The sequence below is a fragment of the Acanthopagrus latus genome, chromosome 7 (assembly GCF_904848185.1).
Source record: "Acanthopagrus latus isolate v.2019 chromosome 7, fAcaLat1.1, whole genome shotgun sequence".
Taxonomy (NCBI): Eukaryota; Metazoa; Chordata; class Actinopteri; order Spariformes; family Sparidae; genus Acanthopagrus; species Acanthopagrus latus.
Genome location: NC_051045.1, coordinates 15,546,279 through 15,564,886, shown reverse-complemented (window position 1 = coordinate 15,564,886; position 18,608 = coordinate 15,546,279). Strand labels below are relative to the sequence as shown.

The 18,608-nt window shown below is 42.7% G+C and overlaps 1 protein-coding gene across 1 annotated transcript; it reads left to right on the top strand.

The window, feature by feature from the left end:
* Window positions 1–4,917: 4,917 nt before the first annotated feature.
* On the top strand, window positions 4,918–17,079 carry c1ql4a (complement component 1, q subcomponent-like 4). The gene is made up of 3 exons (XM_037104327.1): window positions 4,918–5,266; window positions 5,587–6,963; window positions 15,778–17,079. The coding sequence occupies exons 2-3, from the start codon at window positions 6,427–6,429 to the stop codon at window positions 15,955–15,957; spliced, it is 717 nt and encodes a 238-aa protein (XP_036960222.1). The 5' UTR covers window positions 4,918–5,266; window positions 5,587–6,426; the 3' UTR covers window positions 15,958–17,079.
* Window positions 17,080–18,608: the final 1,529 nt, after the last annotated feature.

Here is an 18,608-nt window from a genome sequence, read left to right as displayed (position 1 = left end):
GGGGAAGTCAGCCAACATCTTTCTGTCATCACTTTAGAAGGTTGCGACCCTAAAGCACGGTGGCACAGAGCTGCTAAATTATTCAGGCTGTGTCTCAAGCCCCGATCTCTGGAGAAGACGGGCCTGTGATTGCTGGGAGCGGACTGACTGACATTTGCACATGAAAATCGCCTCTGTTTCCCCCAAACACCCGTTCTGCTAAAAGAAAACAGCAGAGGGACCCTGGTTCTGTGTGATGGGGGCTGCGAAGAGAGTCGGTGGCACTGGAAGCGTTGTTTTTCAGAGCGACGAGCGATCAGACACGGAAAAGTTCGTGAGGTGAGGTTGCAGTTCGGTTTAAATGAATATCCTAAAAGTGTCAATAAGATAAGCATTAACGCATCTTGGAAAGTGGAGTGGCAGAACGGGACCTAGGGGACCGGCTGACTCATAAATCATCTTTCTGAGTGGGGTCAAGGGCCGTTTGACTGAGACATGAGCAGAAATGTGATTTTGGTTATGGGAATATTTTGTCACCAATAATGCAATAATACGGCGTGCATATCCCGGCATACATATTGATTTAATGTCAGCGTCCTGTGTACATAGAAACTCTGGATGGCTGGGATTAATGCAACAAAAAAAAGAAGAAGAAGAATCAATGCGTTCCAAAAGGCCACTGCATGCTACCATAGCGAACGGCTAAACAACTCTATAATGATGCATTACATTGTGAAAGGTTTATATGTGTTCAAGCATAACTATTCTGTGATTGCAAATCAATGTTTGTTTTATTCTAATTTATTGTCATCAATCTTCTTTAGATTGTTACCAAAACAGTCCACACAGTCCCAGTTGTTAAGTATTATTTGGCCAATTAAAGCCGGAGAGCTGTTGATTAATCAGACTGCTTCCAGAGTGCAGTTAAAGTGAGCGAGCAGGGGAGAGAGTGTGTGAGGGAGGAGAGCGAGAACATCCCTCTGTATGCTGGACCATGTCTCTGAGCTGAAGGCGAACGGAGCCGGGGTGAGGGGTGGGAGGAGGTGCAGAGGATAACTGGCCCTGCTGGGAGGGAGCGAGGGATGGAGGGAGGAGGAGAACACAGCTAAAGATTGGGAGAGGGGGAGAAGGAGAGGGTGGAGCATCGGACAGATGACAAATTGTGATTAATAAACGTGGTTCAGGACAGCAGTGTGGAGGGTTGTTATTAATAGAGAGAATTAGAGTGGCTGTGCAACTCAATCTGCACACTGTCACTCTGCATCAGGCCCCATAATCAGAGCCTAATGAAACAGCACAGCACCAGGATGTAGACATATCCACACCAGTGCACTCTGCTTACAAATCTGCACCGTACAGTAAACACACATGCTCAGGTATGTCAGGAGAAAAATAATGCATTTCATGTCAGAGTGCAGGAACAATATGCCACACGGGCTATTGAGCCTGAATACACAAACTTCATTTCATTTTCACTTCATTTTCATCTTTGAGTCATCTCGCCAAAAATGTGAAATACTCTCTGTGATACAAGACCTCTATTTCTTTTCCTGTTTACTGCATGAGATATCCTACAGCAGCCTTATTTTCAAGGGTCAAACCAAAAACAAGCACGGATGTATCACTGATTTACATTTGCATGATAATGTTCATTTCCAGACATGATTGTAAATGTAGCAGTGAGGATGTCTTCCACCAGCATCTGTTTTGGTTTAAGACTTGCTCCAAATCACGTCTTTATATCCCTAATGACCTCCAAATTGATTTACAAGAGAGTAATCTACATGGAAAAGAATGGGGGCTTGATAGCTCGATTCCTGTCAGCGTTAACTGTGGAAGACATGAACAGCGGTCCCCGGGGAGTGACGGCCCTCCGGCTGCTACGTGCCTCTTGGGGACGATATGTCATCATCCCTCAGAGCTGATGCTCAGTAGGTTGTGTTGGTCACACTCCCTGCACTGGTGTGGATTGTGTGACGGTGCCACTGTCTGAAAACAAAACACAATATGTCACATATAGAAGTATATGATATGTGACAGATGTCACTGACTGAAATAGCAGAGGTTGTCTCACCAATTACTGCTCTGCTCGCAAGAAACACTTAGTTTGCTTTGTGTCAGACACTCAAAGTGGAGATCTGTAATAATCTAAGTCCAAAACATCCGAAAATTAACAAACATTTTAATGGACTAAAACAAATAGAAATAACAGTTTTGACTTTATTCCATAGTCATCTATGTATGTAAGTTAGCATGCTAATCAGCTAGCCCAGGGCCTGAAAACCTATTTCTCCCAGTGTTCCTGTGCTAGCGGTGTAAATACCAACTCTCGCATGGTAGTCCGGCCAGCTGCTCGGCTAACTGAGCTAACAAGCTAACAGCACCAGCAGTCATGGATATGTAAAAAGAAGACAGTTAGCAGCACTTAGCAGATATTCTGGTGTTAGTTAGTTACCTATTTATCAGGAGTATGAATTCAAGGTGGCAAATTTTTACATATTTCAATTTTAATAATGTAAAAGAAAATACATATATATTTATTTAAAGGGGCACTAGGTGGTTTTGGAGAATACATTTAAACTCAGAATTTTAATACTCACATTACGAATGAGGTTATAATACAAACTCAGAAATATTCATTTTTTCTACAGCTGAATAAACAAGCTGTTCTCAGGGGAAAATCAGGTCCCCAGAACCCTGTTTGAAGCTAGGGAGGTGGCAGGGTCCGCCACATGTAAAAACAATTGAACTGAATGAAACTGTGTTCTCTTGTAAGGTCAGTTTGTTCATTTTGTTTGACTAGGCATGAAAAAAAAAAAATCAATCAATGAAGCTCTTCCATTTCTGATTAGAATTTTGTTCTCCTGAAACTACATAATGCACCTTTAAATGACACTGTCAGTGGCTGAACAGGAGAATTAGATTGTCTTTAAGAATCTATGCAGACCAACCAGCCACAGCAGAAGAGAAATATAACATGAGTAATGCAGCCATAAATAAGTTCCCGCTTCTCTCTCGCTTGTTTACACAGAACAGAGGAGGGAGAAGCTCGAGCTCGAATTATGCAGCCGTGTGCACAAAAGACAGAGATTTATTCTTGGTGTATCATAATATATGAAATCAATTATTAAACAAACTAATAACTCAAACAGCCCAGCACTGATTCTCCTATGGTGACAGTGGAGTCCGTGATTCACAGTGAAGTCGGAGCAAGTGACATGATGAAGCAATTATACAGAATAAAAAGACACAGTTCATCAACACAACGCACAAGAGCGGAGTTTAAGTTTAGTGCGAATACTAAGGGGGGACAAATCAAGAGGATAATGGGGAGAGAGGGAGACAGACAGCTGAAAGACATGCGCATATTTCAATATTAATCACCTCAGTAATATTTTAACAGGCTTTAAAAATCCAATCCTGAGCATATTGCCTCTGACTGTTGGCAATGATTATCTGCCCCATGCTGCTCAGGACCTCTGAGGACTGCTCCAGAGGGCCAGACGGACTGACCTGCAGAACCGGGACTGACACAGCACTTAAACTCGTCCCCCCGCCCTGCGCAGCCGCACCAACCACCTCCCAACGGAAATATCACAGGCCATCAGCCCCCCCGCCAATCCAAACCTCACGCCTCAATTTCCCTCTAAATCCGACCCATCCTTGGAAAACTACCATAAAAAAAACCCGGTGATTATCCGCCTCTTTCCGTGTCCGGTGGGACTCGGGTCGGATGATCCCCTACATTGCCAGACGGTGGTCATCATATCTGAGGGAGAGCGAGGTCGAGGAGGTGGTGGTTGATGAAAAGAGAGTCATCAATAGTGAATGTAGACCTATTCCCCTTGTTCCCACTGCTTCGGCCATTAAAGTTTAAACGCGGCCGATCCGCGATGGTGCCGGTCAGACAGGTGACTCCAAAGGAAACGGCGATATGAGCTGAAGATGTTTCTGAGACGCGAGTGCGAGGCGAGTAAATGGGACAGAAATCGGAGCATAATCGGAGCCAGCGTGGCATCACATTTGTTTCGCCTCTCTGTGAGGAAAATGTTGATCCGGGAATACCAAACATGGCCTCCCATTACCGTGCGGCCGCTCGTTGTCCACGTACACCTGCATGTGTCTGCGCGTGCGCCCCCGCGCGTGCGTGTAGACCAAGAGTTCAGATGCTTGGATGTGTTTGTGTGGCTCTTTTCTTTTTTTTTTTGTTAGGTGGAGGGAAAAAGAGCAAGCGCAATGTGTGGGGCAGGGTGTCTCGCTAATGAGGCTTTATAGCTGTGGGATGCGAGTCACACACACAGACAATGGTCAGGGGAACATTTAGTGTCTCCTCTCCATTCCTCACACATCATGCTGAGGCAGCTTTTACTTAGTCACTCTCCTCTGTCCTCCCTTTCCCCGGCACACAGCCCGAAGATGAAAACATCTGCCTTCGTTCCGCCGGCTTCTTTATCAAACATTTTTTTTTTCCTTTTTTTTTTTTTTTTTTTTTTTTGCTTGCAAAGAGTTTGCCTCTGACAACAGGTGAATGTCAGGCTAACAAGACCCAGATGGGAGGGCATCAGTGCAGCCTGGCCCTAATTTGTATCAGCTCACAGTGAAAAATGCATCTGCTGTTTGATGTAGCTGACAAATGTGATGGAATACAAAGTCAGGAGTGGATTTAAGGCTGTCACTGATTGTCAGAATCTATAAATTGAGCTTTGAACTGCATTTTTTAAATTATTATTATTATTATTATTACAGCAAAAATAACGGATTAAATAATGCTGGTGTGATGTAAAGGAGAGAGGGAGGGAGGGAGAGAGAGAGAGAGAGAGAGAGAGAGAGAGAGAGAGAGAGGGAGAGAGAGAGAGAGAGAGCTCTAACAGGTGTCGGCTATAGGACTGCCCATGGACCAAACACTGCGCTCAGCGGTACAGTGGACACAGCCGCGCTGAATGGGAGCGTCAGACTGCCGCGCGTCCCTCATTTGGAAGTGCGTCAAAAAAGTGTTCCAGCAGGTATTTTACCAGGCTTCGTTTCCTCTGAAGTGAGCGCCGTTCCGAACTCCATTTCCCACCTGGTGAGAGAGAAGAGTGGGGATTACGCGCTGATTAAGAAAACTCCTCACCACTTTTCCTGGCACCTCCCGCTCGCCCGTCGGCTCCCCCGTCTCTCCGTTTGGCGCTCCGACGGTCCAAAGTCCCTCAGTGGTTTTTGTTGGTGGGACGCGGACTGAGCCGATACACAGAAGAATTTTTATCCTCTCCCAAAAAAAAAAAATTCGGAGTAGAAAGAGCCGATGGTGAGTCTTTATTTGACTTTTTCTGTTTCTTGTAACGGATCTGATTTAAGCAGAAAACACGCTTTTGGGCGCACTGTAAATACACGTTTTACATAATTTGCACGTGTCACCTGTGAAAAATGTAAACAATTGTTTATCTTATTTCTAGAAAATGAAATTATATTATTTATTCGAGTAAATGTTCGTTTAATATGCATCTTTATAATTGCAGCTTAGTAAATCCTCTTTACCTTCACACTACTGTGACATTATGTATATAGGTGATAAATAAGCCAAAATCAGTAACTGAGTGCCTCTGTTCTCTTTGCTAATCTTTCCAGATATAAAGAGGTGGAGGAATCTATCAGAAGCACATCCAGGTTAACAAAAGTACTCCTGAAAACGGTTCATTTGTATTGTGGACGGTGGAAACAAGATAGAAGCGTGGAGTCATAACATGGTTGTGTCAGGAAAAGATCTCTGATGAACTTTTGTCACTTACAGTCATGAGTGAGACGTCCACATGAAGTGAGAGCCTGTGCTTCGAAATAACTATTTTTTCTCTTTGAAAAAGCAGTAAATCACTCTACAAGCAAACAAACAACCCCTCCACTTCCTCCTCAATGAGCTGAATGTGACATCAGCCCTCATTCCAGCACACTTTTAATAAGCTCTGCTTTCACAACATTCCTCTCAGTGCCAGCCATGGTTTCTGTCTGATGCTGAAAATTAAACTGACTGGAGTACAACAGAGGAAGTCAAAAAAGGTGAACTGAGTTTCATCAGATAGATTATGTTTTTTGCAGTGTGTTACCACACACCTGACACGTCCAGATTTTTGTGTTTATTTTCTTAAACGCTGTGGTGTGTAAAGGCCTCATTCTAAATCGAGCTCCTGGTCCGCTGGACATCTTTATTGTTTCTCTAGGATCAAGTTATTTCCCTCCTGGCTGCCTTACTGCCATTTTGCGCTCTCTCTCTCATACTTAGCCCAGTGATACACTGTTTTCCCTCCACTCCTCTACACCTCCTGCATCACCTTTTCATACCATACTGGTTCTCTGAGAAGCTTCATCCTGGCCGGCACTATTCCAGCCAAGGGGGAAGAGGACTTCCTGACGCTGGCCGCCTCGCGGCTCAGCCGCAGGAAACGTGTCATTGGAGCTGCCGTAGGTGTGGCCATGGTTCTTATACTGTTGGTCGCCATTCCCCTGCTGGTCCACACAACCAAAGGGAGGAACACCGGAAATGCAGGGAGCCATTACGAAATGCTGGGAACCTGCAGGATGGTATGTGACCCCCACGGTACGTCTCAGCCTGGGCAGGAGTTGACAGCTGTATCTCCACTGCCCCAGGATCCTTCTGGGAAGAAGATAAAGTCTGGGATACGTGGGCCTCCAGGGATCCCTGGCCCTCCAGGGGAACAGGGACCTCCTGGCAAACCAGGGCCACAGGGGCCCCCAGGGCCAGGTCCTGGTGGCTATTCTCCCTCGCTTTACACTCCCAAAATTGCCTTTTATGCGGGCCTACGTAAGCAGCACGAGGGGAGTGAAATACTAAAATTTGATGACGTGGTGACCAATGTAGGCAACTACTACGAGCCCAGCACCGGCAAGTTCACCTGTCCTCTGCCTGGCATCTACTTCTTCACCTACCATGTTCTAATGAGAGGGGGTGACGGGACCAGCATGTGGGCAGACCTGAAGAAGAATGGACTGGTAAGTAAGCGTATGTGTGAGTATGTGCATGCATGAGCGTGTGCTGACAGAGGAGGGTCTGTACTGTATGTGTGCGTTTGTATGTATGCACACACACGGCCACACAACAGATTCTTTTTTTTCTTTTTTTCTTTTTAACCATTCCGTGCTGCCATTGACTCACACTCACCTCTGTTGCATTGAGCTCTTCAGATTCAGAGCACATTCCACTTAGCATGTGGCAACATGACAGCCAAAGAATGAAACAGCACTCTTTCTCCTCATTAAGGGGAATTCATGCTATACAGCCCAAAATCACAGCTACAGATATTTGCATTTCCACATGTGCTGTCGCTAAATGACAAGTGGCAGAATGCAGCCATCGCCGCTGCCGCCGCCGCCGCCACCGCCACTGCCACTGCCAGTGCCAGTGCCACCAAAAGGAACAGTCTAATTAGTAAGTATCATACACAGAGCTTGATTATCGCCTAAACACAAGTGCAAAAGAGCACCGGAGAAATGTCTGTCAGTGCGCCGACCAGTCAGTTTACACCTCAGCTAAATAAATAATGAATGTAAAATTGACAGTCCACTCATCCACTCCCTCATTCCCCAGACACTAATTAAAGACAGAGGGGCTGATGGGGGGAAGAGGAAGAGGAGAGGCGGGATAAATCACAGGGATTTCATCAGAGGACTCCAAATTCAGGAAACATTCTTCAGGTTGCTTTTCGCATTCATTCATTCATCAAGGACCTTAAATGCAAATGCTCTCGTCTCAGACCTCATTCCTCCAGACATGCAGTGCGCCAAGGACTGTCTAAACAAGTGCACGCTGGCTGATGTAGGCTCAGACGCACCGTGCTCCGTGTTCATCAACACGACTGCAAATAACGGTTGATTCGGATGGCGAGTTCAGATGAAATGCTTAAAGTCGTCCGTCACTAATTAGCATTTGATTGCATATGCCTGGTGAATATACGTGCGAGGCTGGCAGCCTAATGTCCTATATTGTCATTCAAGTCATCTTAGGCTGCTTAATAATTTACGCACCTTAGATTAGATCCCTGAACACCCGCTTTACTTTCCTCTCCTAACCCCTCCCAAGCTTGTTCATTGATTCTCCATTAATTATCTTTTCACTCAACTCAATCATTTAACTTCACCCAGGCCCGTCTGACGCCTGTCAGTTGGCCCTCCTTAAAGTTGTGGTAGATAGAGCTCTCACCTCACAGGGACCTGCCCAAACAGAGCTTATGTTAGATGAAAGCGGAGTGTAAATGAAGTGCCGCAGACTGCCTGATCATGTTTGGAGTTATTGAAGCCCTCAGGCAGGTGGGTACTCGATCTGTCAGTCAGTGGCCGGAGTTTACTAAATGGGCAGTATGTCGTACAAGTTGCATTCCTGATTGCATAGAGCCAAACGGCCTGTTTCTGCCCTCGCCATAGGTGCTGAGGCTTTATTGGAGGAGTTCCTCTGCCTGTTGGGTTTTCCTTAAGCCGCCGCCACAAATTTGCCACTTTCTCTTTTACGCCCGTGTTGTAACTTTTACACCTCAACAGATAAGGTCATTTGTAACCTCGGTTTTGTTAGGCAGCCAGTCCAAAAAGATTCAGGACTCGCAGACAGATTCGGCGAGAATGAATGAAACACAAGAGACTCAACATGACGGGGGCATACCGAGACGTCCGCTTGGAGAGACGGTGAAAGTGGGGGAGCAAAACAAGACAAGTGAGTTGATGGGGAGATCAGGGGTGGAGCAGAGGAAGATGGATGACTTAATGGAGGTGTGGAGACAGTGGGCTGGTAGACGAGGCATCAGGGAGGCTGCTGGTGAAGGCCAGGATGAGATCAGGCGCAATGACCAATGGACACCTACTCAAAATGTCTCGGCTTGACAAGTGATCAAGGCCGGCCAGGAAGAGAGACAAAACAGGTTTATAGACTGCACCAAACTGCAGGGAGAAACGGTCCGAAAGCAGTAAATGAATTAATCGTGGACACCAGTTGATTTCCTCTGGGAGTTTCCGGTGTGTGAGCCCTTGTTAACACTGCATTGGCTGTTGGACTGTGACTGTGTCGTGTGACGAGTGTGGTGTAAGATCTCGGGAGGATGTGCTGACTGTGACAGGGCTTCCATGGGATTCCTATAGATCCGATACCTATTACCTCCACTAAATCCCCTTTCTGTAAAGCCTACCTGCTCACACCTCAATCTAACTTTCACAAATCATTGCCGCATGACAGGGCTCCAGAGTCGGGATTTGTGACTGATGGGGGGGGTTACACCTCAGTTGCTTCCATGTTTGTAATAGGACTGTAATGGACTTACAGTACAATCACAATTGATGATGCGAGTGATTGCTCAACGCTGTGACGCCATTTTCTTGTTGTGAAACACAAGGCACAGGTTGCCAGATTTAATCAAATTAAGAATCCATATTGTATTCTAATGTCACTTAAAAACACATTATAATACATACTATGTATTATTATTATTGATCATTATTACTGACCATGGGGCTTTCCCTCCAGAAACTGGGGCTTGGGTCCTGTTTGTGACCACCAGTGAAGAATAATTTGTTTCATAGTTGAATTACCTAACTGATGTCATAGGTGATGTCACATAACATATGGTACACCACCATACTGACCCATTAATCCAAACCAATTAGTTTATTTTGCCAAAGCCCCATCCAATAGTTTTTTTCTTTCTTCTGACTTTTGACAATGTAAATACCATGGACAAAATCATGACATAATAATATGCAAATTGTTTTTCAGGACACTTTATATAAAAAGTCTAACCTGACGTGGTGTATTTTGTAGAGTTGCTTACTTGATCACAGAGCTTTTATTTTGAAAGTCTCACTGGGCATTGCATAAAAAGTATAAGTGTTTACCTGACCTCAGGGCTTGTCAGGTGCAAAACAGAAACTAGAGGCGCAGGTCACTGTCATAGTGTGACGCTTGAGGCCGCTGACCAAGCTGCTGAATTTGATGAGTTAAAAGTGAGAGCATGTTGTTGCACGCTGTGTTTATTCTCGTTTGCTGACGTTCTTTCTCACACTCCCAGAAGTTAAAGCAAAGGGCAACCTTGGGCGAAATAGCTGGCTCATTCTCGCTTTGAACACTGCACTTTGGTAATGTTTAGAAATACACATTATAAATCCACAATTTACACAAGTCAAGAAAATACACAGCAAAAGTCTTTTTTTAGACATTTTAATGCAAGAAATGTAGCATATTACATCTTTAATGATTGAATATTGATTTCCTTAATTATACATTTTTATAAATGCATTTCTCATCGGTGTCACTGCTCTTATAAATATGTTCAATTACTCTATCCTTAATTTACTGTCGAGGATATATGAGCTGTGTCCTACTTAATATTCCAGTTTCAAATGTTAATAACACAGTCTGTTAATGGTGGCGTGCTTTATGTGTTGAAGGGCGGTAATACGTCATGCGTACACTCCCCCCTACCAAACTTCCCCCTTTACCATTCCTTCATTAAATAGTATGTGAGCTGTTCAGCTGCTCCAACAGTGCACCGCTGTGATCTCAAATACAATGCAGGCAAACAGATCCTGGCTCGGCTCCCATTTCATCTGTCCCGTGTTTTTTCACCTGTCATAGACTATTTTAATAGCTCATTTAAAGGTCGAGCTCTTTCACACTGTAGTGTTAAAATGTCATCACTTGCTGTAATGACCAGTACCTGTATTAACTCCCCCAGTTTGGAGACATAGATATGCTACAGGTGAAATATAATTAGCCTCAGAGCGAGAGGGAAAAGAAAGAGCCGGATACATGGCAGAATGTGCTCTGTGGAGACGAGTCAAATGTATTTTCAGTCCGTAGGAGATCTAAATAAGATATCATATTGCGGCCTGTGATGAACCAGAAATTCAAACAAGTTCATCCCTTTTGTACTGTGCACATGTTTGACCATCACAGTGTCGCGGACGACAAACTGTAATACCAAACGGCAGGTAATAGCAATCTAAGGTACGGTTCAATGTTACATGGCCTCTTGTCGCCATGTAATCCGCTGGGCTCCCAGAGGAGAGGGGACAACCTATTCAATAAATATTCTATTTTCACAACATCACCCCCACATCCCCCTCCACCATCCCCAACCCTCCTGCCATGTGCCGGAGTCCCTTAGGTAAGTTTAAGAGCTACTTTTCTATTGTCCCCGCTCTAAGAGGTCAGTATATCACAGTGAATGAATCCTGTCAGTTTTATTACCAGTGGAGCACAGCACCACAGATAAAAACAAGACTTCATATAGCACCACCACATCTCCCTGGTCTCACAAAATAGCCTCGCTTGATCAGTCTGTGACTCTAACCCCCCCCAAACACACCTTCCGCTCATTGTTTTTTTTTTTCCCCCCCGCCTTCTCCTGTCTTTTGGTCCATCCTTGTCTGTCTCCTGTGCCGTGGCTCCACTTGTATAGAAAATGACACTGCAGCTGCTCCCCCCTCACTCTCCTCCATCCTCCTCGCCTGTGGCCCCCTCTGCTCCCAGGCGTGTTTACTGGAGGCCCTATAATGAAAGGGCTAGGCGGAGACAGAGACAGCCACAGGCAAGCCCTGGGGGCCTCTGCCTCACGGCTCACAACCTCTCCAACTCCAGGATCAGCACAGTGGGCTGCCTGGTTCACACGGATCAGGCTGTGTCCTTCAGCCGTATCCATCTCCTCTCTTGGCTTCCAGTCCTAATCCCACCACCACGACTCCCTCATGCCTCCCCGTCTGGTATATGTATTAATGGATGGCTTGCATTATACCTCAATGTACAGGAACATCAGCCAAAGCATCAATTCATATATCATACATTGGGAAAATGATCTGTGGGCTAAGTGATGAATATTATTCCGTTGTATAGAATTCAGCTGCGCTTGCATGCATTAAGTCATGAGAATCAGAGAGGGCCTGAGGGGGAAAGATCTCCCTACATCTCCCTCTGTTACACTGTTTGGCCAAAATAATGAGCCAGATGACATATGCCTGGTGTCAATAAGAAGCCACAAGAACAGCATCACTGTCAGCTGCAGCCAAAGATGCAAATGTGATATTGGCTGTCACTACACATGTCAAGCAGAACAACAATATAACCTTTACAGATGACAATGGATTGGTGCCGTTATGTGAGAGATGGTCTTATGAGGGCCTAAGAAAGGGTGCATTTAATTCAGTGTTTAATTACACTAATTGGGCAGTTTGGGTAACACAGTGTTTGCAGAAATTGTTTAGGAAAAAAATGTAAAGGCCTGATTTTATAGCAAGGTGCTTAGATTTCTCTAAATGCTATATATATATATATATATATATATATATATATATATATATATATATATATATATATATATATATATATATACACTGTACATGAAAATTTTGTACTTGCTATTTTTTAGTACTTACACATGTACTGATAACTAGTAACATTATTTCCAGCATTAGCTGTAAGGTCTGTTGTAAGAGAAATTAATTTTTGTGCTTATGGATTTAGATTTTGCCCCCAAGCACATAACATAACAAGGATGGATATAATTATGAAGGATATCAGATTATATTAGAATATTTTGTATTAAATAATCTAACTGGTTACGCTTGTTATATGTCGGAACCACAGGAAATCATAATATCATATGGTGTACTGTCCACATCTTTATCTTTTTAGCCAAATTATTCCCAATTTTCTTGTATATGAACATAATGACTAGGAAATAGAAATGCAATGAGTGTTTCTACAGACACACTGGTTTTAGTCAGTATGTTACATTAACATGAAACATACAGTAAACTGGTCTTTCTGCTTCTTACCTCTGCCAAGGAGGTTATGTTGTTACACGTGTTCTTTTGGTTGTTTATTGGTTGGTTTGCAGGCTTTTGGAGAAACGTAACACATGTAATTTGATCATGGAATTAGGATACAACAAAAAGTAACTGTATACATGTAATTTGACAGAAAAAAAGATGTAATTAGATTACAGATATATTCATTACAATGAGGGATTACCATCAAGATTTAGTTTTATAATAATATTCAAATCTGGTTTTGACTGACACCGAATTCACAGCTAATAAAATAAGATTAAAGCTATTTTACTGATTTCTTTTCTAGTCTTTATTTGCATATATTTGGTTAGTTTATTACTTTATCAATCAATCACTCTTTATTTGTATAGCATCAATTCACAGCAAACACCATCTCATGACACTTTACAAACTGAGCAGGTCAAGATGTTTAATATTGTGATACTTGGATTACATCACTTGGGACATTTTTTAAAAATGGGTGATTCGGACATTTTAAAACATTAACATTTTCTTAAACATTTTTCTTTTGACATTTTCATGAATTTCTCAGGTAATAATGCACAGATCTTAGTATTTATGTGGCTGATATTGAGTATAATTTGTGTACACCTGAAAGCTGTCATACGTGGTTTAAAATTAAGAGTGATACGGGGCTATAGAGTTTGTTATTGGATTAGCTTGATTGAATTAAAGGGGACTGTTGGGCTTTGGCGGAGGTATGCACTCTACTGAGAGCCATTCTAGTTCTTTATTGGTGCCTGGGGGGAAATTCACATCTTACAACCACTCGGACAGACAACGTGTACAACAAGAAAATCGATAAAAAACAGAAATCATAAAGGTGACATTAAAAAGCTAGATACAATATATACTGCACAATACCAGATACAGGTGAATTATATACATTTATTCATGTAGTTTATTCATGTACCATAGGGGTGCCCAAATTTATGGGCACGTTCGAAATTCTAGCACTCAGGAGTTGGAAAATATCGGCATGTCACATAACAGCGGAAAAAGATACAATACTGTGCAACTCTAAATATAAAGCTTTCTGGTTTCCTGTCCAGACTTTTCACTTCTCAACAATTTGGACAGGTATTACTGCACTTTACTTTTACTTCCTCACCATTTCTTCCCTGCTGAGCGACTTCTTTTTATTCTATTTTTGCGTAACCTCTCCTACATAATGTGGCCTACAGTGCACACATACCGTTATGCTGAAACGAGAAAAGGCTCAACATCTTTGCCTTGAGAAATACAGCCGTTTTAAAAACACCCCTGAGGACTACAGTATCTGAAATCTAATGAAACACGACTGTTGTAGTAGAGCAGCAATAGCTGTGCTCGGTTTCACTGTCTGCTTGTTGAGCTGCTCGGCCTCGGGAGATTTACCTCTCTGCTGCCTTAATCAGTTTGGTTTGGACTGGACGGGGACATGCATTTCACCGATCACAAACATACTGCACTTTGGATGCATCATCCATGACCTGCATTTCATTTAAGGAGACCTACAGATAGTGTCCTGGAAATTGAACACAACTCCAGGGTTGATAGATGGTAGAAAATGTGCTCAGGCGAGGGCAGAATGGATCGGTGCAGGGGGAAAAGAGCATATTTCTTTAGTTAGAGTAATTCAGGCTCTGTTGCTCGACGATTGACTGTTTTCAAATTGATGCATGCTCATTGGGGAGAAGAGGGGCCCCAAGTGATGGGAATGACATGATGGTAGTTGAGTTGCAGATCATATTCTGTGGCTGTCATGGAGATGTGCGTGGCTCGTCTGGCTGCTGACACAGATTGAGTGCTCCCAGCGTAGATGGACACTGAGCCAGACACAAGGCCACTGATGGCTGACATATGCCTGATGATTGGAGCGGCTACACCAGAATCATTGATACATCCTGCTCAGGAGAGTTTTAGGAATGCAATCTAGTGTATGAATATATTCTTTTGCAATTTTTTTTTTTTTTGCATTTTATAAAAAATGTTGAGACATTTTAGCGACATTTAGACTAGAATTTTGAAGTGCGGTGCATCGTTTTCCTATATCCTGTATACTATCTAAGACATAGTTGAAAATAGTTGTTCAATCACAATATACATTTATGGCCTCACGAGTCTCTTGCAAGACTGACATACTTTCTAAGCCCAACCCAGTTCTATACTAAGACACTGTACCGTCAAATGATTTTGAAGCTTATTTTAAGCCAAGTCAGTTACATAATGTTGCTTTAAACATTTTTGAATTAGGCAGTGATATATTGAAGACTCTGTATGTCGCCTCTCAGATTAAAAGTACAATGTGCAGACAAATTCAGTTTCCTCTGCAACTCAGCCCAGTGTATATATTCAAATGTCTACAATGAGTAAACCCAATTAAATGTGTTAACAAACAAGTAAAGATCCACTGCCGCTAGGTCAATACGACCAAACTCACATGCGGCATGCAAATTTGAAACTGTCTGGCTTTGGCATAGCCACTCAATATCATGCATATTGAGCTGGGCCAGGATCATAAGCAACAGGTCAATAGCTGGTGGAGATAGTGATGCTGTTTCTCAGCTGAACCAGTTTCCCCATAGACAACCTGTTGTCCCCAGTGAGCCCGCTTATATCCACAACCCGATCAGATCTCCATCCTCAACATCTTTGGCCTGAGCCACCGGCCACAGCTGATCAATAAAAGGCAGAGTGGCCACTTTCTCAGTCCACCCCTGGGGTCACAGGTCACAGCCCCATCCATCTGTTTATCTGGCATGGATGTGGAGGTGATGTCGTGCACATGAGTCTCTCATTTTAAGGCGGTTAATAATTCATCTGGAGACATCCTGGAAAAAACATCCAGCGTGTTAAAGGATATACCGAGATATGGCAGTTTTTGTTGTAAAGGGCTGCAGAGTGAGCTGTGGAGCAAGTGGCACTGACATTTGTGAGTGTTTGCTCGGTTTTGTCCATGCTCTAATTGTCAATGCGTGTGTCCCCTGTGGGTGACAGGTAAGAGCCAGCGCCATCGCTCAGGATGCTGATCAGAATTACGACTACGCCTCCAACAGTGTGATCCTGCATTTGGACGTGGGCGATGAGGTGTGTGTGCAGCTGGACGGAGGGAAGGTCCACGGAGGGAACACAAACAAGTACAGCACCTTCTCTGGCTTCCTCATCTACCCAGACTGAATGTGAAACCCTAACCCCCTGTCGAACGGACACTGACACACACATAGGAAATACTCACAGTCACATGTACGTATGCAAATAAATGCGCACACACAGACATGCGTGCACACAATGCCTGCATGTGCACGAATATAAACATACACACACACGCAGACACTCACAGATTACAACAGCAAAAGTGAAGTGGGTATTGAGTGAAAATCAGAGATAAAGTGGAATTAGGTGGAGTTGTGTGATTTGGAGCCAAGCATCATGAGCAAACTGCATTTACTGGCGCCCTTTATGTGCAAATATGAATTCCAGAAGATGTACAGTATAGGTGCACATAACAATTGCACGTTGTGCTCTGAAATATCTACAAAAAAAAATACTTTGATGTGTTCCATATTAACTGACATCGTGAGAATATAGCAAACACCATCAGTCTAATTGTTTGATTTTTTTTACTGCAACAATGGTGTTAAGGGTGCCGTTAATCAAAGATGACTACGCTGAGGTGAATGCACACCTGCCGTATTCCAATCTTGTACATCTCTGCTCTCCATTCCAGTGACTGCTGATCAAACAGCCTGCTGTCTATTTTGCAGATCATCATTGTAAAACGATATTATTATCTTTTATTTGCCCTCAAGTGAATTCCACCAGATGAAATGAATAAAGGCCCTCTTGTGATTCACCCTGGATTGGGGCTGATTAAAAAAAAAAAAAAAAAAAGGCCATCTGAATAAACACAGATGTTTGACCTGTCGTTCCTGTCTCGTTCATGACGCAGGACATCACACAGCACGATACAACAAAACACAGTTGAATGACTCTTGTGTGTGATTAAGTTTTAATTGCCAAGTGCATCACTGACAACATGTTTTGCGTGTGTAAGTGTGTGTGTGGGTATGTCAGTATGTGTGAGTGGGTAAACTGTAAGACAATGAAGCGGCTGCAGTGTTTTATTTACCAGGTGTTGTATAATACCTTGCAGGCACGTTACTGTAATTACACTGCCATACCTACTTAATACTTTATTTTTGAGAGATCCTGTCATCATATGTATAAAGACAGTGACCCCTGGACGGGCTATCTGGTATGCTGAATAGGTTGATTAGACAGTTGCTATTAAAATATCTATACCTACCTTGTCTGTGTTCTTGTGTTGGGATGGTGAAGGTCTGGATTAATTCATGTAAGTACACACAAACACAGACTATTCTTCAGTTTTAATTTGGAGTGAACACTCGCAGAATTGGATGTATGACATGGAAGCGTGGACTTAAAATCTAAGATCGAAGCGACAGTGGCGGACCACAGCCACTGCCTGCTACAACATGGATTTCCAATAAGTCTGAAGACACTGTCGAAGACACAAACATTAATACGGCTGTATTGATCTGAACTTATAATACACCCAGGATCTGCAAAATCCAGCCATTTTAAATGCAACAATATAGTGATCATTTGTACCAGCAAACCAAATTGGTGCAGTGTTCGATAAGGCTCGACATTGTTTATCAGGGTTTTGAACCAAGATAATTTGTTGGAATGTCCACATACAACAAGAACTACATACAGGGAATTGGTTAGATTTTTGCCTTAAATAATACTTGTATATGTCTCTTAATTTATTGATAATCTTAGTGATTTTAGTGAAGCCATGCTGTGCTCCAGCCTATATCTCTGAATACATTCTGCATATTTACAGTGTTATGTGAAATAGAATACCAAACATAACCACCTCCTTTATTTGATTAAGACACCCACTGATGAATATTTTCATTACCAATGTTTCTTAGATTATTTTCATGACTAATCAACAAATTGTTTGCTCTGTAAAATGTCTGAAAACAGTTAAACCTGGCCTATCGATTTTTCAGGGACTGAGAGGACTTCAAATACTTTGTTTTGTATAAGTAACAGCCTGTAAACCCAAAGGGTCACTATGCAGTTTGGAAAAAAAATTTGGAAAGGTAGTATCTAAAATATTGATAATAAAAACTCAGAAATGTTCAATATCATTTACATACCTGCATGAACAACCTTTCCTCAGAGGAAAATGAAGGAAAAGGGTGGCAGGGTCCGCCAAATACAAACTAAGTAAAGCAGTAGAGTAGCAGCAGAGTTTATTTATTTACAGTTTTTTCCAAAAACCTACATAGTGCACCTTTAATATCATACAAGATGAATGAAAGGAGCAGATGATCACATAAGTTGTAACCTTTGGAATGTTTGCATTTTTGTTTTTGCATGAAATGAAACTTCTGAGTAATAACAATCAAATTTGTTTCTTTCTGTCAATAATTTTCTGTAAATCAAACATATTAGGGTGTTTATTTATCTGTGTGCTAATATCAAGTATAGTTAAATGGGATAGGTGGAGAAAAATCAGAAAATTCAAGTTTTCCACTTAACTAGCTCACTATTACCCTAAGAACAGAGATGTCTATTGTTTTTTTCCATTCTTTCCCATAAAGGTACTTTAGCATTTCCTAAACCAAAGAGAGACATCATCTCCATGTTAAAAAGAATGAATCTTAGATTATTGGCAAAAAGGGATAGTATCTAATTAGAGCAGAGAGCGGATGGCTTTCTAGACTTAAAGGATTTGGAGAATCTGTTGTTCCTGAGCGGAGAAAGAGGGATGTAGCCGCGCCATGCCTGGG